The sequence below is a fragment of the Pomacea canaliculata genome, linkage group LG6 (genome assembly GCF_003073045.1).
Source record: "Pomacea canaliculata isolate SZHN2017 linkage group LG6, ASM307304v1, whole genome shotgun sequence".
Lineage (NCBI taxonomy): Eukaryota > Metazoa > Mollusca > Gastropoda > Architaenioglossa > Ampullariidae > Pomacea > Pomacea canaliculata.
The window spans coordinates 13,295,281-13,317,633 of record NC_037595.1 but is presented as its reverse complement, the minus strand read 5'-3'; the positions used below and the strand labels follow the sequence as shown (position 1 = coordinate 13,317,633).

Sequence of the window (22,353 nt, the reverse complement as noted above, 5' to 3'; positions counted from 1 at the left end):
ATGCGAAAGCTTCGAGCGTTTGTTAATAAGATGTTAGCCAATCAGCAGTCAGATATTTGTGACGTAGGGTCATGTCTTGACCTCTTACCAAAACCCAAGTAAGAATGTGCAAAACCTTGTAACTAGCTTGTGCACAAAAGAGCAAGCTTCTCCCATACTTTTGAAAGTTAGATTTTTTAAATAAAGCAAAACTACTCATTTAAAAATAAATTCGCACTCAGTTTTTACTTTGATGTACGCCGACAAGTGAAATTTTCATGAAGCAGACTGATAGTCAGGTACCTGAGTTTTTCGTAGATATTGATGTGGTTATGTTTCCTGAGGAGCCACTCTCTGTGTGTGCTGATAGTGAAAAGCTGTAATTCCATGCTGGGCGCAGACTTCTCACAGTGTAGGTAACATTATTATATCCTGAGAGGAAGCATGACACTTTATTGTCATTTATTTTTATCTTTATTTTAAACTCTTACCATAGATTGCAAATAATTAGGATTAAACTATAATATATATTACAATCTAGTAAAGTATTCAACTAGCTGTTCACAGTTGTGTAAATAGTGTGATGCAGAGTTCAGTTTAAACGAGCCTGGGATAAGTGTGCTCGTAGGTGAGTCCGTGTTGCTGTTGCTGTAGTAGCGAGACCCAAGGTCTGTGATAACCAAGGTGTAATTAGTGGGTCCAGGATAGGGGTCCGGTGATGTCCAGTTGAGGGTGACTGAGTTCTCCGTTATCGCTGTGGCTGTAAAGGTTGTCAGGTTTGATGGAACTGAAAAAATTAACGACACAAACTGCAGTCTGCTACCTGCCTCTACACCTTATGCTATTTATCTCAAAAATAAGCGTAGCTAAAGAAAAACACTTTCAGCCTACTTATGTACAGAAATAAGAATTGGTTGTTTTTTTATTTTCTACGGGTTGCAGATTTTTAGTACTTCAAATTTCAAAAGACACTCATGGGTTTTAATTTTGATGATCTTATTTCATTGCCAGTGATTTAATTTATGTATACATCGTTGAGCAACTTGATACATGAAACAGTTGTCATGACTCTCTAAAGAGATAAATAAACTTTATTAAGCAGCAGCAAGTTGCTGTAGTATAGCTTTCTTTAATCTCCTCGGATTATAAACCATCCTTCTGCAAAATGTGATTTTTTTTCCTATATTTGTTTAACATTTGTTATCCTTGAAATGTCACACAAACAAGCTACTTTAAGTGTCCATATTTTTGAATCACATTTTCCTGTTTTAAAGGTTTATTAGCATAAGACAAAACATGTAGCTGACATCGATGTGACAGACAGTACATACCAGCAATATTTGTAGTTCCAGTCCAGGTGTTTGCTTCACCTGCTCCGTTGTTTTCAGCAGCGCCATTGATGGCGAACACCGTGATGTTGTAGCTTGTGGCCGGGTGAAGCCCAGTGACGGTTACTTCTTGCTTTTCTTTTTGTATATCTCCGAATTCCATTCTCCTGTTTGTACAGTTTTCTATTTTTTCCTATCGCCTCAGACACCAGAAAGTAAACAAAACAAAATCTAAAATAAGCGTGCAACGATTCTCAACAGTAATTTGTCTTATATTGTTTGATGTTAAAGTAAAATTATGGATGTGCAAATACAGATGTGTATGTGTTTGCATGAGTTTGTTTGTGCATGTGTATGTGTATGTTTGTGTGTGTGCGTGTGTGTGTGTGTGTGTGTGAAAGAGAGAGACTTTTAAGGAAGAGAAAGAAAAAAGTGAGTGATAGAGAGAATAACTCACCTTTATCTCACATCTTGTGCTATTACTTGACTGATCCATGGCCGAGTACACGATCGCCTGCACAGACTGGGATCCTTGTCTGACAATTAACCCATACCCATGTAATATTCCGTTGATGTCTTCTGGTTTCTGCCACGTGACATTTAAGGAGTTGTCACTCACACTAACGGCGAGGTCTCTCACAGCCTGTGACGCTGCAAGTCCGAAATGAATTCTCTCAACACACAGATAAATGCACGGAGGGACAGACAGATAGATGAACACATTTTTAATGGAGTCGAGCCTATAAAGCTTTCATCCGTCTTTTCCCGTACAATCTCAACAAGGCAGCAGAAGTATACATGTTGAAGCTAGAGAAAATATTCCTGTATTCCTTGTCTGAACAGCTAGACGATGAAAGACACAGAAATACAGCCATCAAACGTGGCTTTACATTGCAACAACATCAGCAACAATGCCGGGCATTTTCTTCTCCTGTCAACCCTTCATACCTCCTTAGATTACATTTTCCACAAATACATCAAAGGATTCACAAAACCCCATTAAAATGTTGTTGGGTTTCCAGACTTAAGAGTTAAATTCTCTTAGTAGACATGTTGACGGCAATATGAAGAATAACAACACTTACAGTGGAATACAAATCAGGGGACTACATCTTAATTTCTTTTGTCATAGTTACAAAAATCATCAAGGAACTCTGAACTTTTAGACAACTAACCGTTTCTTTCTATATTCATAAAGGAGTATGTCAAAAGTGTTTCTCTCTTTTCATTTTCATCATTTTTGTCGTAGCTGTCATTTTAATCATCGTTAGTCCGCTCACCAGTCTCATCGGTGGTAAAGTTGAAAAGTGCGGGTTGACTGGCTTTAGTTCCTCTGTAGACAGTCACGGTCAGGTTGTAAATCCTCCCGTTCTTTAGACCAGTGACGTACACACTTTCACAGGTGCCGGTGACGTTCTCTGTAAAGTCAAATCCTTGCACCGTGACGTCACACATGGCAAATGAGCCATCCACGGTGAAGTTAAACGTTACATTAGGTCCATAAGGTGGGGACCACCAAAAGTCGCTCGGTGTGTTGGGAACTGTAAACACACGCACGCACACACACAGGTGAGGAAACACACACACACACACACATGCACGCAAGCGCACATTTTTGTAAGAGTAACCAAGTATATTTTATGTGACTTACATGATACAGAAAATGTAGATGTTCATAAAATCAGTTTTTGGTCCTCAGTTGAAATACTTGAAGACTTAGTAGGGAGAACAGTAAGTGATTTTGTGGGGGTAGGGGGGAATGTACCCAGAGGACCCCGTGGGATGCTGTAGTGTTACATACTTCAAGAAGATAGAGACCCAGTGGGACAAAAGTCTACTCCACGTGTTCGTGTTTTCATACCTGGTTCATCAGTAGAAGACGTGGCTGTGGTAGCGATCTGTAAATAGTAGCAAGCAAAAATATAAACATCAGTCTGCTGAAAACTAGATTTTACAGTTTCCTTCCTTTATTGTTTTATTCGTTTTTGATGTGGTTTCTTTCAATTTGTATTACATTCGTAAGTTTTCTTTTTACTTCATTGTCGTTTCTACTTTTATGTTTTCTTTTATTTCAGATTTATTTTCGTTCGTTTTGCCTTTCTATTCTTCCATGTCTGCATGCGTGCGTGTGTAAGAGCGTGTATGTGTGTTTGCTAACTTTGAGTTCTTTTTAGATTCTCCTTTTGTTTCTTTTCAAGTTAACATGGTGACTAGGGTGACTTTTTTCAGTCTTTTTTAATTAAAACTAAAAATATTTGCATTACAGTACAACTAGTTTTGTATTAGTTTCATAACTGTAACACACACTCTCTCTCTCTCTCTCTCTCGCACATACACTCTTTCTCTCTCTCCTCACACCATATATATATACACACACACTCACTTTCTCTCCCTCTCTCTCTCTCTCACACACACATGTACAACGAAGCAAACATACCTTCATTTTCACTTACACTTCCCCCTCTCTTATACGTGAACAATGCTTTATGAAAACTGTCATTAATGAATTATTAAATACATCAAGTTTATCTCATCTGGCATTATTACACGGACATTGTGTATTAACCTTAGCATTAAGAGACTACAGAGACTTTACAAAAACCGACATCCTATTTCTAAACATAGTTTAGTTTTACAGCAATACAACAGCCTTTGGGTTTTTTTTAAATCATTTTCATGCTTATCGCAGCGCAGCTTTTCCACATTAATGTGACTCTTCCTCATGTTCTCTGGCGATGTTGACATCAAATATAAAGACAATAGTCTACCTGTACATGTGTTGTACTTTTAAAACACTCTCTCTCTCTCTACCACATATCAGTAAAGAATTGAAATTCTTTTTCTGAACTCTCTTCGTTTTTTCTGAAATCCCTTCGTTTTTCCTCTTTCTCTCTCCCTTCCCCTTCTAGTCTAATATTTTCTTTTCTACGATTTGAATACACAGCACCATATAGCCAATGTTAGTTTGCTTTCTCTCTCTTTGCTCTCGTCGTATATCTTTATTTCTCTTTCACTGTCTGTCTGCCTGTCGTGTTTCACTTCCTGCAAAAAGAAAATTGTCAACTGGCAAACTGCTTCTCGTTTCATAAGAGTATTAATGGAGACTAGTGACAATCCACTTACCGTTGATACTGCCATAGGCAGCATCAAAAAGATGATGTAGATCCGATACATGGTGAGGTACAAGGTACATTGGTTCCCCACACAGTCAACCCCAGCCTCCGATCCCCCTAACTTCCCCGACACCTCCAACCTGTCGGGACAGTCGCTAGACGATGTCGCTCCGACTCCGGGCTGTTATCGAGTGACGATGTTGCCTGAGTACGGGTGAGACTATCTCCTGCAGTGACGATGTTGTCGTCATGTCCCGCGTACAGGTGAGACTGTCACCTGTGTAGTTTGATGACTGGTCGTGCTCTCAGGACTATCACTGACACAGGAAGTAGAGGTGACGATCACGTGAAGACGATGTCGCCGAGATAATGCAGGTAAAGGGAGTTTATTGAATCCCCTGTCAAATGCCTTATCAAGCAGGAAGTATTTTAGAGTGGGAGAAATGGAACATCAAAAGCAGTAAAATTTATTTTGCTTAGCACTTGCTTTTATTTTTACATTATTTATTTCTTTATTTTTCTCATTTTTTTTTAATTAATTTGTTCAAATTTTGTTACTAAAGGTGTTTGATAAAATGCAAAAGATACCACATGCTCACACATGCACACATTCGTCTTTGTGCACATCACACACGTAGTAGCGAGGAAGTGAGACAAACACAGAATCTATCACACACACACACAAACACACAAGTTCATGAAACAATGAGAGAAAAGAGATACAAAAGCCACATGAGCACATGTATATGGTATTTGTAAGGAGAAACAGGATCGAACGCATGCACGAGCTACAGACACACAAGCACGCACGCACGCACATCTCACAATCGACAAGGAAGAAAAATAGATTGTAAGAAAGCCGTCCATTGCGCATTATGTTTACTATCTTTGTCACGATTTAAGTAAAATCTCATTTCAGTGTTGAAACAAAAACTTGTGGGATCTTTGTGCTGATTTGGAGTAAACCTTCCTTCTGCATCTCGTGAAATTGTTCGATGGGAAGACAACTGCCGGTACGACGTTGCCTTGACGGTAGCCTCCCTTGAAGCGTCAGGTTTGCATACTTGTTTGATTGTGCAGATGACTTGGCATTCAATCTGCCTTATTTTACAAATGACTATACTTCCTGTTACTTCAGTCTATATCAGTGTACACAAGGAAAGAGCTTGTTACTTCTGTGATTACTCGTTATTTAAGTCTTCTTCACGACTCTGTGCTGGCCTCTTGGCATTCTGTTGACATCTTTATTCTGACGTCTAAAGCTGTTGTTATTTATCTTTTGAGTATTGCTTCTTCCACCAATCAATATACTTGTCAATATTTGTGATTTAGTCCGCTTGCTCGTCTTCCTCTGCAGATTTATAAAACTCGCCATCCTTACTGTTTGTTCCCCAATTCCGCTTTGTGTCGTCTGTGTTTGTCATTTATTATCTGTCTGGATAGTTCTACTACCCTTAAGCGCTGAGAGCATGCTCTTTCGTGAACGTGATCATGCGCTATATAAATCACACCTTTATTATTGCTATTATTATTTTTTAATTGAATTTCTCTTTTTTACATTTTTGGGGGAATTGTCTATCGGTCTTACCACACACACACATGTTCGTGTGTGAATGCAGACGTTAACGCAAGAAATAAGCTTAAACTCATAGACCAGTGAATTTGTATTTATTAAATACTTTAGGAGATTACAATAATCGCTTATAAATTCATGTTAACATGTGCTATTTATGCACTACCATGTAACATATCAAAGGGTTTTTCATTTTAAATGAAAGTGTGTGTGATATAAAGGCTTTAATGTTTTCTACTTAGTTCATTCTCTCTAACACACACATACCCATCTAAGAAGTTCTTTATTGGAGGATTTTCTATCTAGTCCAATAATAGCAAAGCATTTAAACAAAACATAAACAATACAATAATAAAATACAACTTTATTTTAAAAATAGTCTTAGTCAGTGATGACCAGTTCATCAAGAGCCCAATCTTCATAGCTGCCATCTGGTAGGTATCTGCGTATTATGAAGGGAATCTTTCTTGCTCTAAAAAAAAAAATAATAATAATTACGAACATTTATATCGCACTTTTCCAAAATAATTTGCTCAAAGCACTTCACAAATAAGAAAAACTACAGATCAATTCTAAATAAACTTTCATGCAAACATCCTCATTCACATCTACTCATACTACAGACATATCCACAGAGCAAAATACAGACACAAGCACAAACGGTCTGCAGATGGTATGGTAAAGTCACCGATTTTGGAACAAAGTTTTGAGCTTAGGTGGTAAAAGAATCAGCATGACCAAGGCTGACAGGTAGTTTGTTCCAAGTCGGGTTTGACAGATAAAGAATCTCAGGTCTTTGTGGGACGCAAAGAATGCTTGTAGTGCTTAAGAACAAGAACAATGGTTGGTTGGTTTTGCACCTTGCCTGCAACTAAGGCTATATCACAGCAACATAAAGTAAACTTATTTGTTTAAGAGTTTAGGAGCAAGTTTCCCATGTGATATAACCACACAATCTTTATGAATACAAGCCAGCACAAGAAACAAAAATAATGTAAGAAAAAGTGAGTAAAGTGTAAAAAAGGGGGCCCAAAAGACCACCAACAAATCAAACAACAGACATAAGATAGCACGAGCTTCAGATGACGGAGAGAAAGTGGAGGCTCACCAGCTTCTGCCTACAAACTTTGTACAGGAGTGGTGCAGAAGGCACCCAAACAGATGCAGAGCCCTTGATGGTGAACAGGATTGAGAATTTTGAGGTAGAACTCTCGAGCAGAGCCATAGATGATGGATCCATAGTCCAGCTTGGAGCGGACAAGGGCATGATACAGACAAAGCAAGACCGTGCGGTCTGCCCCCTAGCTGACATGGCCAACTATTCAGAGGATGTCCAAGGCTTTCTGACAAGAAAGGCGTAGAGATTTGATATGAGAGAGAAAAGACAGTTTAATGTCAAAGATGACCCCAAGGAATTTTACTTCTTGGAGTACTGTGCCATTCACAGAAATAGATGGGTTTGGAACTCTTCGTATTTGCTTTATAAATTCAACAAGACAGCTTTATGTTATCCAACAGCACATGGTAATTTGCAGGAAATTAACCTACATATGACTATTGCCAGATAACAGCTGAAAGGCCGCAAACATGAATAATAAGAAATTTCAGCTTATTTTAGCAGATTTACCCTACATGGATGTGTGCTTTGTAAATATTAGCTTTAGCTCCTCCTCTTAAGTTTGATATTTTTCTTATTACCAATATGTCAAAATGTTTGTTATTAGTGGTGTAGAACAACCTTATCTAGGCATACTAGTCAGAACAAGAATATAACTTACTTAAGTTCCTTCATAGCTATTTGTAGAGGGTCTGTCTCTCCTTCCAGTTCTACCATCACTGGTGCACACATGCTGCACAATAATAATAGTCATATGTACACTTTAAAGCTGGAAAATGTAAGAACAAAATTTCATAGAGACAACTGTTCTGTTTCTCCACTGCTCATAATGCTGCTAAATATAAGCCCTGGTATGAGAAGGTAATAGAAGTGAATGATGAAAAAAATCTTTTAAAAATGCAACTTCTCAAAGAACAGGATGATATGTCCTACAACAAGCTCAACAAAGCACAGTATTCACAACAGGGAATGGACACAACTTATCGGTTGGCTAAGGAAGTTTCTAAAGCTAAAGGAGTTTCTTTTAAGTAGTAGAAATGTCAATAGGAAATTCTAAACTCGATAAATACTTTGTCAACTATCATGAAACAATTTTTACGATTTCTTACTAAAATGCCTTCAAAATTTTACATTTTTTCCTCAAAACTACACCTGGTTTTCTTGGAAATGATGTCATAAGCAGAGAGTAGTGCATTAACAAGATGCCACAAAAAATGTTTCATGACAAAAATGGTTTTGTGCTGTACGTCTATGTGTAGATAATCATACTTTGCAGATGATCTTAGCAGAACATAAATATAGGAAGAACTATAGCTTGTGGAAAACAATGATCAACTTAGGTGGCAGTGTCTCAGTCTACATTTTCAGATAGCCCTGCATATTTATTTACAAAGAATGTCATTTATAAACATTTTATAATTCAAGTGCGTGTATGCAAATGCACAAATGAACCATTTATCTGAAATATCTTCAGATAGAACAAATTTTCAAATGAATGAAACTTTTTGCTTTACCATTTTGAGTGTGAATTGCAGTTACTACACTATCAAACTTCCCACTCTACTGTTCAGCATACACCCTTCTTGGTTTATGTTTACAGTCGGACCTTGATAAGTCGAACTCAAAGGGACCCGAAAAAAAATTTGAGTTATCGAGTTAGGGAAAATGGCGTAATAGGCGCAGGTATTTGGCCGGGAACTAACAACTAATTCGATATAGGGAGGTTTTGGACTTAGGGAAGGTTGACTTATCGAGGTCCGACTGTACTTTTAAATGTTATGCAGTCACATCACTTTCCCTGGTTTTGCTCTCCTGTACCTCTTACTTTTGATTTTTGGTAGATGTGTGCATTAGGTAAACATGAATGTGCACCTTCTTCCAGAAGTGTGTCCTTGTATTATTCAGTTAAATTCAATGAAAAGAATAAAATAACATTAAAAATTTTCCATCTAGTCTAAATGTAATCATGCTAGGGTATAAACTCTATTACTGCTAATCTCAAAAGATGTATACAGTAAAGCTTTAATAAAAGTAAATCAAACAATCAGAGCAATTTAATTTAAAAATGTGATGCTTATATTACTCTATCAAGTAGGTAGTCAACAAAACCAAGAATAACTATAATGAAAGAACTGTTGTTCATTAGTAAAAGAAAAATTTTTTTCAATACCTAGAATAAAAGATTCTGCATGCAGGGTCACATAACAACATACATGTCAAATATTTTTGGAGCTGGAGTCATAAGATTTTTCACGAAAAGTTATAAGAAAGCATTGAATTCCTTGGCCTTTGCCCCACATTTCCAGGTAATCCATGACATTTTGATCAAATTTCTCAAAAACTATTTTTCTGCGGCTACTTTTTAGCTTGAGGTGTTAGTGCTACAGAAGGAGTCTTTTGAGTGTATTAAGCATTTGCACTGGGTCTTCAAAAGCTTACGCTATTTGCAGTGCTCGCGTCCCAAGTACTCTTGCTCTTTCATATTTGGTCATAAATTTGGTTGTTATCCGTTTTGATGGATCAACCAAGCCTGGTGTCCCCTCTGATAACAAGTCAATCTTTTCTTCTCCCTGAAAAAAAGACATGATACAACATCTTTCACGATAAGTCGCTGTACAGGAATTAGCTACTCAGAAGTATCATTATAAAATGAACAACATGCATTAAACCATTTATTAGTAGATTTTTTTTTTAAGTCTTCTAATTTCTTTTATTCCTCATATTTCTTTTTTATCTTGGAGTAAAGCATAGTGATCTAATAGCATGCACAAGGGATCAGTTAAAGCGAAAAAAAAAAAAAAAAAAAACTTTAACAGCATGCATTCTCAGAATTCTGTATTATTGACAACCATCATTGTCAAATGTGTTTACGAGAGTAGTATGAATGAGAACTATTCTGGTGTCAGGGTGTTTATAGAAGACTTCAATTTTGCTCCATGCGGTTTATTAATTTTAGTGTAAAGATTTTAAATAATGCATAATTACTTTACACAAAAATACACAAATATTTGTAATGCTTTAGATTTTTCTGAAAACAGCATGGTACTATAGTCTTGCTTCTTTAATGCACTGATCAAAAGGAGATCTATACAAGAAAATTAGTCTGTTCAGGGATACTTTTACTATTTAAACCACTTATCATACTGCCATTCCAGTGTAAATGTCTGTACTTTCCCAAATGGTAAACCAGTTCACTACTAGTCACCAGCTCAACAATTAAGAATGTGTTAAATATTTAACATCACAGAGTATTACATTAAAACTGTATTAAAAATATGAAATATGAAACACAATATCAAACCTCATTTTCAAGAGGCTCGTCAAGCACATCCTCCTCCAGATCATCGGGTCCCTCATCAAAACTGTAGCAACCACAAAAAAGGGAATAAATAGTAACATTTGACGAAATAGCTGCAACAGTATTATAATGGTGCATTTGACTAAGGCGGTGGACCAGCATGGTCTTGGGGTGAAAAGAATGGTGACAAAATACTAATCAGACTCTTCGGGACCCTTGTGATTCTGCTGGACTGTCTTGTGATCCTGACATTTTATTTCAATTATGAATTTAGCGAACCCATTGATAGTCCTTCTTCGAAGGCACCATTTCCATCACAGTCCAGTTTCTTGTTTCTGCAGGTCAACAGAAGGATGAACCTTGTGCAATGCAGCAAAACTGCTTGATGACTAGAGCAACAAAAACTGTCTACAAATGAATGTTTGACCTGCAAAATAGTTTATCCTGAGGATTCTTTATCTCTTCTTTCTAACAGCTGTGGCCAGGCTTATCGACAGAAGTCTTTCTCCTACCAAGCCCCATCAACTTGGAACAGATTATGTGTCAGCCTTCCTCACTCTGATTCTCTTACCACCATTAAATCTAAACTTAAGACACATTTTTTCAGAACGATGACTTAACTGTGACCTTCTCCTGACCAGATCAGATGAGCAGGTCTATACAAGGAAGATCAAGAAAAAGGTAGTTTTAAAACCTAGGACATTGTAAAAATCTCCCTTTTTTGTGCGGCTGCCAACATCTCAATGGAATGTTAAAGCTTGCTGTTTGATTTTACTTTTTGTCTGCTTTGAGCTATTATCCTTGCAAAGTTGTATTATTACAAGTCTTTCAGAAGATTTTGGTACTAAAATGTATCATAAGAATATAGCTGTGAACTGGACTTTGATATTACAAATATCTATGAACTGAAGCGAGTTGTTTTGTTAAAAAATAAATACATCTGTGGACTAGACTTGTGGAAAAATATATTTGTCCATTAGACTGTGTCTGAAGGAGGAAAGTGCGAAAAAAAATAATTCAAGATTCAGCAGTGGATACCAGTCTTTGGTCCTACAACCACAATACCAGGGAGTTTGTAAAGATAAGTTTTATGATTTTTACAAATTGTCATATAGCTGTAAATATTTTATTGACATGATTTGTCTCATTACCTTTATTATGTTTCCTTATTTCTTATATTACCTTTCTTGCTTGAATGGATGCAAGTTGTTTAGTTAGTGGTGTTATAAAGTTCTACAAAACATTCCATTATGTGAACAGATTCTTTACAGTCATGCCACAATCACACTTGGCATGGTCTGAAGGCGCAAAGGGAATGGAAAAAACCTGAGTGGAAAAGCTTGCCACTGCTACTGTGTGGAATGAAGGAATGTTACATGTGATGCACATTCAGCTAGGTTATCATGTTCATTTGTCACAAACAATTGTTCTTTACGGGTTTATTGATATGGCTATTAACTTGTTGAATAACTGCTAAATGTTTTGACTGTATATATGCAAATCTGATAAGTCCTGAGAAAGACCACGACAATCATGAGAGGTAATATATATATATGTTTACCGTTTAAATTTTGAGTGAGGAAAATAAAGTTAAGCCTAAACGTATAACCATTCCAATATTTTTGCTGATAAATGGTTTACTTTTCGGGGAAGAAGGGGGCTCAGTATTTGTCTTTCGCACAGGGTGCTGCACATCTTGCGCCGGCCCTAGATGGGTCTCTAACATTTGGAAAACATTTCTATGAATTTGATTAATGAATGAAAGTTTGTGGGTATACGCATTACAATAAAAATATAAAATGAGGGGATCATTTAAAAGGCCATAAAAACCGTAGACTACAATATACTATTGCTTTTGTAAAATCGTATCATTCTACAAACTAAACTTTTTACTACATTTCAAATCATATTTACGCTGTATCGAAAAGCCTCTATCTTGTGTTCTGCTGCATTATTTTGATAAATACGTTAACGTCTTCTCTCCCTTTACGTGATGCAACATGTTCATACCGGTAGAAAAAGATATACTTACTCATCTCCCATGTCTTCATCATCAGCCATGTTTCTGCGTGCTTCGAGAGTTTAAATCTCTAGAAACGAGCACAGTGTGTGGAAACGAGCTTAATAGTTATCCCCCTTGAGAACTTCCGTCCCACACTTCTGTACTCTCTACACAGAAGATTTCCTTCAATTCCCTTAACCCCAACTATAGAAAGAGAGAGCATGGAGCGTATGTGTGTGTACACGACCAATTACCGAAAAATTCTTAGCATTTGTAGAAATGGTGAGCTCGTGCTGTACAGTTAGGTAAACATAAATGTGCATCTTTTTTCAGAAGTGTGTACGTACTTGTATTATTCATTTCAATTCAATGAAAAGAAGACATTAAAAATTTCCATCTAATCTAAATGTAATCATGCTATGGTATAAACTCTATTACTGCTAATCTCAAAAGGTAGATGAAAAATATTGTAATCATAAAATTATTGTTTCAGTATAACTCTCTCTTTCACACACACCAAAAAACTGTTCCTATGCAAACTTCTTGGAAAACTTACTGCAATCAATTAGAATAAACAGTTAGCTTCACAACTCATTACAAATCCCAAATTAAATATTTGAGCTATAATTTATCCTCTCAGTGAGAAAGATAGGCAAAAGACTTTATTCTAATTCCATAAACTAATATATATATATATTGGTGTTCTAGCATGCACAAGGGACCAGAAGTCATGTTACTAGCTTGAAGCAAACAAAAACAAAAAAAACTTTAAACAGCATGCATTTTCATAATTCTATATATATGACAACCTTTTGTCATGCCAAAGACACCTTTGATCACCCATGCTTCAACTGCAGGAAGAAAGAGCATGGAGCATATGTGTTTACACAACTAATTCCCACAAATTTCTTAACATTTGTAGAAATGGTGAGCTTGTGCTATAGACTTAGTTGCACATACTAACAAACGAAAGATTCTAAGAATAGCATGGGCACTGGGGGTTAATAGGAACAAAAAAGAAGAAGCTGTTTTTAACTGCTTGTGTGGGTGGGTGGGGGGAATGATTTGTGTTCTACTCCGAGCCACCAACTAAGGCTATATTACGGCAAGGCAGCCAGCCATGTAAACAGATGTCACATACAGAGAAAGAACAGTGTGCCCAAGACAAGAGCTGAACCCAGGACAGCCAACATTCACTGTATTTGTGACAGGCGCTTATGGCTACAACACCAGATCACCCTTTATAGCTGCTTCAATAAGATCGGAAAACAGAATGACGTTCCATTAAACCAAGGAATTATTTTTTATTGTATTAATAAATAATAAAGTGAACTGATACAGCGCTATATCTTGCCATGTGGGCAAGCTCATAGCGCTTTACAAAACAAACGCAAAGAGAAATACATGGACGCACGCAACATAACATGCAGAATTGGTGTGTATAGACTGCCTGCATGAGATGAATGTTATGTAGCCAGACATTGCTTTCGTGTCTGTTATCAGTTTTCTTGCTTCTTTTTCAAGCACTTATGAAAAAAAAGGCACTTTGTTTCATTAGACTGAAGTGTATCAATTACACAATAGTGCCACTGTCAGTGGGAGTAGGGTAGAAGTAAGCGTGAACAAAGAGCATAATATTTGAAAATATATTCAATATCTGATAAATTTCAGTTTTTGTGAAAAATATATAATCTAAGTAAACCATGCAAACATTTGCTTTATTCTTCGTTTTCTTTTGTTCCCCCTCCCCCACCTTTAAGTTGGTCGACAATTTGTTTTTTTATCCTATGGAAGGCATTCATTTTAATGCAGCATACAAATAAAGGGAGAAGACATGCCATGTGGGTGTAGAGGCATGTGGGAAATGATGTGTGTACTAAATAATGATCGAGCAGACAACAATCTGTACATAAAAACGGATACATGGAAATCAGCAACCTCCTTGTGAACGCGACTGTCATCACTCTGACCCAGACAACAGAAGATTCTGATATATGTAGATATCATTTAATTAAATTTATCACTAATTTTTATTATAAAATTTAGATTTTTTAGGAAAACGTTCATGATGTAAAGCAAAGACAATGGAATTTAATTGATTTCAATCAAATAGGGTTTTCCCTGTTAACATGGTTGATTAATTGCTACCTGTATATACTCTGCTCAAATTTTATGCATACTTATTAATATTTTAGTTGTAAAGCACTGTATTAATCCTTATTACATTTTAAAAGTACTGTAAAACGTTATATTTCCTTATTCAATACACATTTTTCATTCGTCCTTGAATAAATAGCAGGTATTTAACTCTTGGAGAAACAGGTGGCCCTTTTCTGTTTCTTTGGGGGGGATTTGTCTGTAGAAACTGTAGACATAATTAAGGTACCAATGATGACCGTTGCCTTAGGACAGACATGTTGCTGGAGCACGAAATAATACCACCCCCCCCCCTGGTCCAAGTGGCATCATTTATTTACAAACTTCCTGAACATTCGTTGCCACTTCAGACAAAGAAACAGTGTGTATAGAGATTTGACATTTATTGACACTGATGTGTCTTGTCGGATCATTTTGTTAGATAACAGCCGAAGAAGAAATGAGCTGTTTCAGGGAGGAGGGCTGCTAGAATGTTTTTGTGAGTTACCATAGTACTTTTCATATGAAACCTGCTTTTCAAGCGACGGAGCTAAGTTTTCGCTGGAGTTAATACAGGACTATGCATGGCAGTATGCGGCCTCTGCTTTTGCAGGGATAAGCTTTGCTTAAGCCTTTTAGTCCAAAGAATCCTTTCACACACACATATATAAGAATTTCATTTTGGAGGAAAAATAAGAATAGCATTGACTGTTGACTGACAGAAAAAATTCAAAATAAATAAACGTTCAAGAACGTGATTTACAACTGTCAAGGTCAGCCTACATGTGGAAAACAATTTATAGTGTGTATTTTATTTTGATTGTCCTCAGAGCTACTCTCATCTTGCAGTCGTCGTTAGAGAATAGCGTCAGTTGAGCAATGATGTCAATTCATCTGATTCTCGTCAGTAGCGCTGTAGATCGATGTTCTCGTGTCCAACTAGGAAAGGGAAAGCAATTTAAAAATAATTAAACATAAAAGACGTGAAGCGCTTTAACGAGGAACTAAGTACAGTAATCTGGCAGCCTCATTGATTAATGAATAATTTAAGGATAACAAGATATGGTGAAATATTGGAAACTTTGCTTTGTATAGCATCTAATAAGCATGCTGTTTTTGAATGATACTATCGGACATTCGGTCTAAACAGTATTAATTCTAGTGCAAACTTTTTTACTCTAGCACAGGGGTGGGCAATTAATTTTCCCAAGGGGCCGCATGAGAAATTGGGATGGTTTTAGAGGGCCGGACTAATATAGTTAACTCAGTTTTACCCAATACTGTATATATAGAATATAATATATACTGGCTGGCGGGCCAGCGGGCGGGCCGGTCAGAGACAGGAGGCGGGCCGGATCCGGCCCGCGGGCCGCCCTTTGCCCAGGTCTGCTCTAGCAATATCTCTATACCCATTTCAACATATGTTGTTACACCGTTTTACTAGATCTGAAGCATTCTAAGAAAACAAATGAACATAATGCTGCATCTTTGAATCATCTGACCTTACATACAAACACAGACCTGGGCAAAGGCCGGCCCGCGGGCCGCATCCGGCCCGCCTCCTGTCTCTGACCGGCCCGCCCTCTGGCCCGCCCGCCAGTATATATACTATATATACAGTATTGGGTAAAACTGAGTTTACTATGTTAGTCCGGCCCTCTAAGACCATCCCAATTTCTCATGCGGCCCCTTGGGAAAATTAATTGCCCACCCCTGTACAAACACGTACAAACAAAAGCGTCTCAGCGTGTAAACATAACAGTGATCGACTCACTGGATTCGTAGAGTTCATTATACACATTGACTGTGTGCCCTTCGTTCTGATAGAAAACACCCGATGGGATTCTTCTAGAACAGTTCTGCATCTTCTCCTCGATGATCAACCCGAGTACATAATGTATGAACATATACTGGTCCTTCACACAAAAAATCATCAGGTTACTGCTTTTGACTTTGATTATCGCTTGAGGAGAATGATATTTGTGAGATCAACATTAGGGGTTGTGTTTTAGCCGCAACAGTATTGCACATCCATAATAGCAGCTTGTTTAGATAAATATTTGAGACAAAATGATTAATGATTCTCACAAAGAAAAGTATTTACCTACGTCTTTTTTAACTATTATGAAATATAAAAAAAAAACCTATTTAGTACCAGAGACTGAATTATGTTCGGACGACATCCCATCATTCTCTTGACAACATCATACACGTTCACCTCACTGTTCAGGTTGTGTTTCTCCACAAAACGAGTCAAAAGATCGAGGGCAATGAACATGCCAGTCCTGCCAACGCCGAGACTGCAAAACAAAAGACAGAATAATAAACAAACAAACAAGACATTTTTCAAGAAGTAATGCAGTTCGCAAAGAAAATGTTTCTTTTGTTGTAAAAAACTAGAAGTTTTTTTTTTTTTTTGTTTGTTTGTTTGTTTGTTTTTTGTTGTTTTTTTGCCATGTGGATGCAAAATGTATTATTGTACAGAGGAAATAGAAGTGATGATTAGTCACATGTTGACAGCAATGTAAGGAGGAATTCATTTGAATCTTTCTGATCTTTTGAAAGTTTTTTTTCGGTAATTTCTGTTTGTGATTATTTTTATTCATTGTGTTGGATGAAAACGTTTTTATTTCACAAGAGAATTGAAAACACAGCCTTTTCACCAACTAGCTGTTCACAGTTCACAATTGAAAGACCTTCAATTTTTACCAAAAAAATAACTTGGATAGTACGAGTGTTGCGATATGATGGAATTCCGTATTACTTGCAGTGGACTGTGACCGGTCCTCTGGAATGTTTTGCCTGCCGACCAGCAACACGAATGAAGTCAATGAGCTGCTCAACACGAAGGCTCCAATACTCGCTCGACCCACGGATGCACAACTGAGTAACTCTGAGGTCTTGTCGTCCTCTCTGCATCGAGTCAAACAGTCAACAACAGTTGTACAAGAACCAAAAATTATTCCAGAAAGCAAATCAAATATGTTTGGCTTAAGAAGTATCTAATATTGAGGGACGCGAGACACTGGTTGATTGATTTTATTTATTTAGTAGTAAATGGCTTGATTTCACGCAACTTCTAAGTTCACGTCAATACATAGAATTTTGTTTTTCCTTTTTATAGTTCAAATGTGGATGACAGACTTCAAATTACCTACATTTCTGACGAAACCCACCTTTTCAAAGAATTATGAATGCATGTGACCGTAGTATTTATAATAATAATACTCACAATACTACTACTACTTTTACGAAGAAGAAATGAAGGAGAATCACATTTATTAATGTCTTTCTCCAGCAACAGCAGGACTGAAAGAACTTTACAGAAAAAAAGTCTCCTTGTATCGCGTGGTTCACAGTCCAAAAGTTCGAATAACCGTCAAATGAAGATAGAAAACACGAAAAATAAAGGTGATGCAAAATAACTTCTTCCGGTTTTGACTTTGGCTTATCCGCTCTACACTCCAGATTCTCGCTGTACCATCAGCCGTCCGCAAGATCACAAATTTGATTGTTAAATACACATGGCAAATTACAAATAGCAAGTTTTTTAAATCGCATGGGTAATTATAACTGGGTACGTGTTCTCAGTTACTGACAATAACAAATAGAACACATGCTAGTTACAAGGCAGGGCTTGTTATGCTTTTACTTGCGGTTAGGCCACTTTGGTCACAGTTTAGAATTAGACTTCTCCTCTCCGAGCAAGAAAAATCGCAACATAAGCAAAGTAGGCGTGTGCTGTTTGTGTTTCATCCATTCCGACAGTCAGGACCTACGTAGCCAGAAATTACATACCGCGATATATATATATAAGTTTAATACGATAAATTACTTTGAAGACCCCTGGCAATATTTATATGTTGCTTAGACCTATTATAAAAATATGTCATAAAGTTTACCATTGTCACGATTATCTTGCGCACTGCATATGTTTCAAGGACAGAGACACCGGTCATTGTGACAGTCAGCTCCCCATGTCGCACTGGTACGTTGATTTCGTCAGGCCAGTACGGGTCAACCATTTTCTGCCATTGAAAGAATACATATGAAGGAAACGTAGTCACTAGACACGAAATCATTCTTCTCTCTTGTTTTTATGCATTAGGAGTTTCTTAATTTATAATTTCTTAGTCGTATCCTTTTTTTATTTTTGTAAACAAAGGATTGGATGTTTCTCCAATCTGGCAATAAAAGTAGAAAAATGTGTGTTGTTTCCAATAAACATAAAGATTCTTCTGGCTGAAGAGAAGTGCACAAATGATATATATATATATGAAATATCCTTGTAGACTCCGCTGACCTTTCCATTTTCTACACTGTCACATAGCATGACGATGACCCTTGTCCTGTGCTCGTAGACCATTCGCCAGAAGTCAGAGAGAGTAGAGTACAGTGGTGCCTGTGTAGCTATGTATTCACAAGGAGAATCAGCTCCCTGTCAATAGTGGACACAAAAAGTAAATAATTCGTGGTGCTGGTGATGCGCAGCTGAAAAAAAAAAGATAGTTATAAATGAATTCCCTTAAGAAGAAAACCAAAATTTCTTAAATCTGAAGTCTTCTTACTAAATGATCGAAAATATCGCAAACTTGTGTAAATGCTAAATGAATCTCATTAGTTTAAATTAACGTCGCTATTATTCTGCTTGATTCTGCGAAAGTAGCATTAAACTTTGATACCTGGTAGTGAAAAAAAACTTAACACGCACTGCGATGTAGCTGGCGTTGATGTAGTCCTGTGCGCTGTTGATTAATGCTACTCGTGCATGGTCAACTAGAAAGAGATTACAAACTCCTCACAGTTTAAAGTTCACATGCAAATCATGATGTTGTTTGCGTATTCCTATGCGCAGATAAATGTACACTCGAAACACTAGTTTTATGACATATAAGATGCTTACTTTTTGGGGAAATTTTTTTCAGCCTTACTTACATGGAATAGCATGCTGACTCCTATTCTTTACACGGTTGACTGGCTTATTTCCCACAAGCATCTTGAATTGTAAGGCTTGTTTCCCATGGCTGCTACGCAGTTCCTGTTATCAACAAACACACGCATTTAACATAGGTTTGGACTAACAGAGCGAAAAAAAAAATTTCCATTCATATAGTAGGTTATTTAAGAATGAGAACTCAGTCCCCTTCTTTCCTTGCAGCTGACATTCACTACACCAAAAATATTTCCAAGACTAAGCATTTATCCATTATGACCATTACATAATATTAATAATAATAAACTAAATAAACTTTACTCGACAAGTAGTAACGCTGGTTAATAGCACTCAGTAGGGTAGCATCATAAAACACATTGCTCTGTGTCAATGAATGTCTACATAAGGGAGGCAACTACTGTAACCTTTAGGAATTGTTCCACCATGAATTACTTCTCTTCAACTGGTGAAAATGTCAACCAATGCGGTATTTCGCTATGTTTGAAAGTTGGCAAAGGCCACGCACTTGCTTTTTCTTTGATACCACTTTCCTGAATTTTGAAAACATGTCAGTTCAAGCTCAAATTATTGTCGTTAAAATGATTTCTTTCAATGAAATTGGCTGATAATGTTTCTTTGAATGAATAAAGAAATGCTTTGATTCAATGTGTGTTTATTGTCTGTGTTTATTGGCATGAAACAGTGATTGACTAAACAACTCGCCTTTTTATTGTTTTGAGCGGTATATTAGTAGTCTTAAGCCTGTGTGATGCTGAGCATTCTCTAAGTCACCACAAGACAAGCACACGTGTCTGTCTCGTTCTTGTCTGTGTGAAATGGAGAGTGATATGTCCCTTTGGCTGGCTGGCTTGAGGATGACTGCTCTCTATCAGTCTTTGTATTAGCCCGTTGATTTTCATGAAGTTTTGTGTCTACTGTTCATCAGCACATCTATTACTATATTTTCTACGTTCCTGGATGGATTTCTGTGTCTGAGCCTCTTTTCATCTTTTCCTTGGCCATTTTATTTTACATCGGTAGTGTCGACATCAAACTCTGATTACCTTCCTGCAGCTGCTTCAGAAAGATTTGATGTCGAGCTGTAACACCAAGCTTTTCATGCAATGCAGACAAGTTTGAGTACCTCCTGCGGATACCTTGGCGTGCCGGACATTCCCAACCCCTGTGCTAAGCCATTTAAGGATTTTATAAGTTAATGCAAAAATATATTTTTTTTAATTAAAAGACTTACATCAAATTCCTCCTGGAAGAGATGGTTGGAATCACGGTGTAGTAGAGCCAATCGCGTTATGAAGTTCCTCAGCTTAGTGGAGTGCCTTTTACTGACACCCAAGACATTTATAAATAAATAAATAGCACGTTCATTTTTATAGCAACTTTTTCAAGCATCATTCAGACTCAAGACGAATGCATTTCATTTTTGACAATGTTACGGTTACTACTTCGATTGCGAAGTACTCTTCACTTAATACTCCATCGTTAATATTTAGTTCGACAAAGAAAAAAAATTTCCATCAAGGAGGATAATATGAAAATTCGTGTGAATTTCCTGTCAATGAATTTTTTTCAGTAGGAATGTTAATAATAGCAAAATCACTATATTTTGTTTAGTGCGACAGGAAATATTCAAATTAGAGCCGAGAAAAACAAGTTCTTACCTTAGTCTTTTTGCACTTGGCATACCCCGCTGGGCCCTCTCTGTAGGTCTAATAAATAAGGAAATGCATTTGTTTAGAAAGCGATACACAGACTGCATCAGAGGCAGACGAGTGAACGAGAAGCCAAATACCCCTATAGGTTTTATTCTTTATGAACATCAAGAAATAAACAGACCCTCACTAGATTAGCTCGGTTAAATTAGTGTTTAGAAGTGTGAACTACAAGACTTAACGGAATGTATATGTGTGCTGTGGAGAATGTGTGTGTGTACAAGCAGATATTGTGAACATATTTGTATGCACCGGTAACTTAAATAAGAATGAGAAAGAGAGGCAGAAATTTTCCGTGAAAATTGTATCCTGTCCTTAATTACATATATAGCGACATGTTACATGATTTGAAGGTCTAGATTCTAGAAGATGGAAAGAGAAAGTGATGCAGAAATTAGCTTTAATTTTATTAGTAGCTACAAACTGATCAGTGAATATGTGTGTGTGTGTGTGTGAGAGAGATTGCACATAAAGATAGGAATATATATATATAAGAATTCTGCAGTGTAGTCTTTACATAGTATGCAATGTGGAAGACTAAATGTTGAATGTTTCAATACCCCTGAGATGGTGAAAGAATAGAGAATCTTACACCTAAATATTTTTCTCTGACGTCTTGCAACTTCTTGACTATTATATATTCTCCACTTTCAGCCAGATACAATCAGCAAGGTTTACTATTTGTTTTCTCCTATTTTTTTCCCTCAAAAATTAAAACATTTTGTGAGAAATTAGAGATAACTCCTTCTTTTCCCTGTTCGCCTGACCCTGTCTTCCCCAGTACTCTTCATGTCTCCTTTTATGATGTGTATCGCATGTCACTCATGTTATACATCCCATGTCCTTGGCGCTATCTATCCAATTTCCTTAATGTATGTATTTAGCAGTATCTGCCCACCATCCATACATATCTATCCCGTGTCCTTAATGTTCTTCATCCTATGTTCTTCAAAAATGTATCCAATATATGTAAAGTTATCTATTGTAAGTCCTAGACGTTGACAATATTTTTTACATGTCCTTCATGTTTAACCTCCCTTGACACTATGTATCCTATGTTCTCGAGGTTATGTGTCATGTGCTCTTGACTTTATGTATTGTTCGTACGTACCGTTTGCGTCGTCGCAAGACGATGATAATAATA

At 37.0% G+C, this 22,353-nt stretch overlaps 3 protein-coding genes across 3 annotated transcripts; all 3 read right to left on the bottom strand.

Annotated features, from left to right (window-relative positions):
- Window positions 1–6,071: 6,071 nt before the first annotated feature.
- Window positions 6,072–12,585, bottom strand: LOC112567254 (DNA-directed RNA polymerases I, II, and III subunit RPABC2-like). Its single transcript, XM_025243877.1, has 5 exons — window positions 12,441–12,585; window positions 10,412–10,472; window positions 9,550–9,680; window positions 7,772–7,843; window positions 6,072–6,465 (listed from the first exon to the last, which is right to left on the bottom strand). Exons 1-5 carry the CDS (start codon window positions 12,467–12,469, stop codon window positions 6,375–6,377), a joined length of 384 nt encoding a protein of 127 aa, XP_025099662.1. The 5' UTR covers window positions 12,470–12,585; the 3' UTR covers window positions 6,072–6,374.
- Window positions 12,586–13,778: 1,193 nt separating this feature from the next.
- LOC112566533 (receptor-type tyrosine-protein phosphatase O-like) lies at window positions 13,779–19,031 on the bottom strand. The gene is made up of 6 exons (XM_025242759.1): window positions 18,850–19,031; window positions 18,449–18,574; window positions 17,311–17,459; window positions 16,702–16,846; window positions 16,321–16,462; window positions 13,779–15,485 (listed from the first exon to the last, which is right to left on the bottom strand). The coding sequence occupies exons 1-6, from the start codon at window positions 18,910–18,912 to the stop codon at window positions 15,451–15,453; spliced, it is 660 nt and encodes a 219-aa protein (XP_025098544.1). The 5' UTR covers window positions 18,913–19,031; the 3' UTR covers window positions 13,779–15,450.
- LOC112566111 (tyrosine-protein phosphatase non-receptor type ptp-2-like) lies at window positions 18,957–21,665 on the bottom strand. Its single transcript, XM_025242078.1, has 5 exons — window positions 21,159–21,665; window positions 20,732–20,822; window positions 19,482–19,584; window positions 19,258–19,322; window positions 18,957–19,037 (listed from the first exon to the last, which is right to left on the bottom strand). Exons 1-5 carry the CDS (start codon window positions 21,254–21,256, stop codon window positions 18,957–18,959), a joined length of 438 nt encoding a protein of 145 aa, XP_025097863.1. The 5' UTR covers window positions 21,257–21,665.
- Between the last annotated feature and the right edge of the window lie 688 nt (window positions 21,666–22,353).

Bases quoted from the DNA above. Each gene is read 5' to 3' on its own strand.
- LOC112567254 (XM_025243877.1), bottom strand. From the start codon at position 12,469: ATGGCTGATGATGAAGACATGGGAGATGA. The intron at 9,681-10,411 runs GTTTGATATTGT...TCTTTTTTTCAG, and splicing joins ACGAGCCTCTTGAAAATGAG to GGAGAAGAAAAGATTGACTT. The intron at 7,844-9,549 runs GTAAGCTTTTGA...ATTATTGTGCAG, and splicing joins ACGCGAGCACTGCAAATAGC to CATGTGTGCACCAGTGATGG.
- LOC112566533 (XM_025242759.1), bottom strand. From the start codon at position 18,912: ATGGTCTACGAGCACAGGACAAGGGTCATCGTCATGCTATGTGACAGT. The intron at 17,460-18,448 runs GTAAACTTTATG...GACTCGATGCAG, and splicing joins GCAAGATAATCGTGACAATG to AGAGGACGACAAGACCTCAG. The intron at 16,847-17,310 runs GTAATACGGAAT...TTTGTTTTGCAG, and splicing joins CCGGTCACAGTCCACTGCAA to TCTCGGCGTTGGCAGGACTG.
- LOC112566111 (XM_025242078.1), bottom strand. From the start codon at position 21,256: ATGCAGTCTGTGTATCGCTTTCTAAACAAATGCATTTCCTTATTTATT. The intron at 20,823-21,158 runs GTAAGAACTTGT...CTTGGGTGTCAG, and splicing joins CCAAGTGCAAAAAGACTAAG to TAAAAGGCACTCCACTAAGC. The intron at 19,323-19,481 runs GTAAGTAAGGCT...ATCTCTTTCTAG, and splicing joins GAGTCAGCATGCTATTCCAT to TTGACCATGCACGAGTAGCA.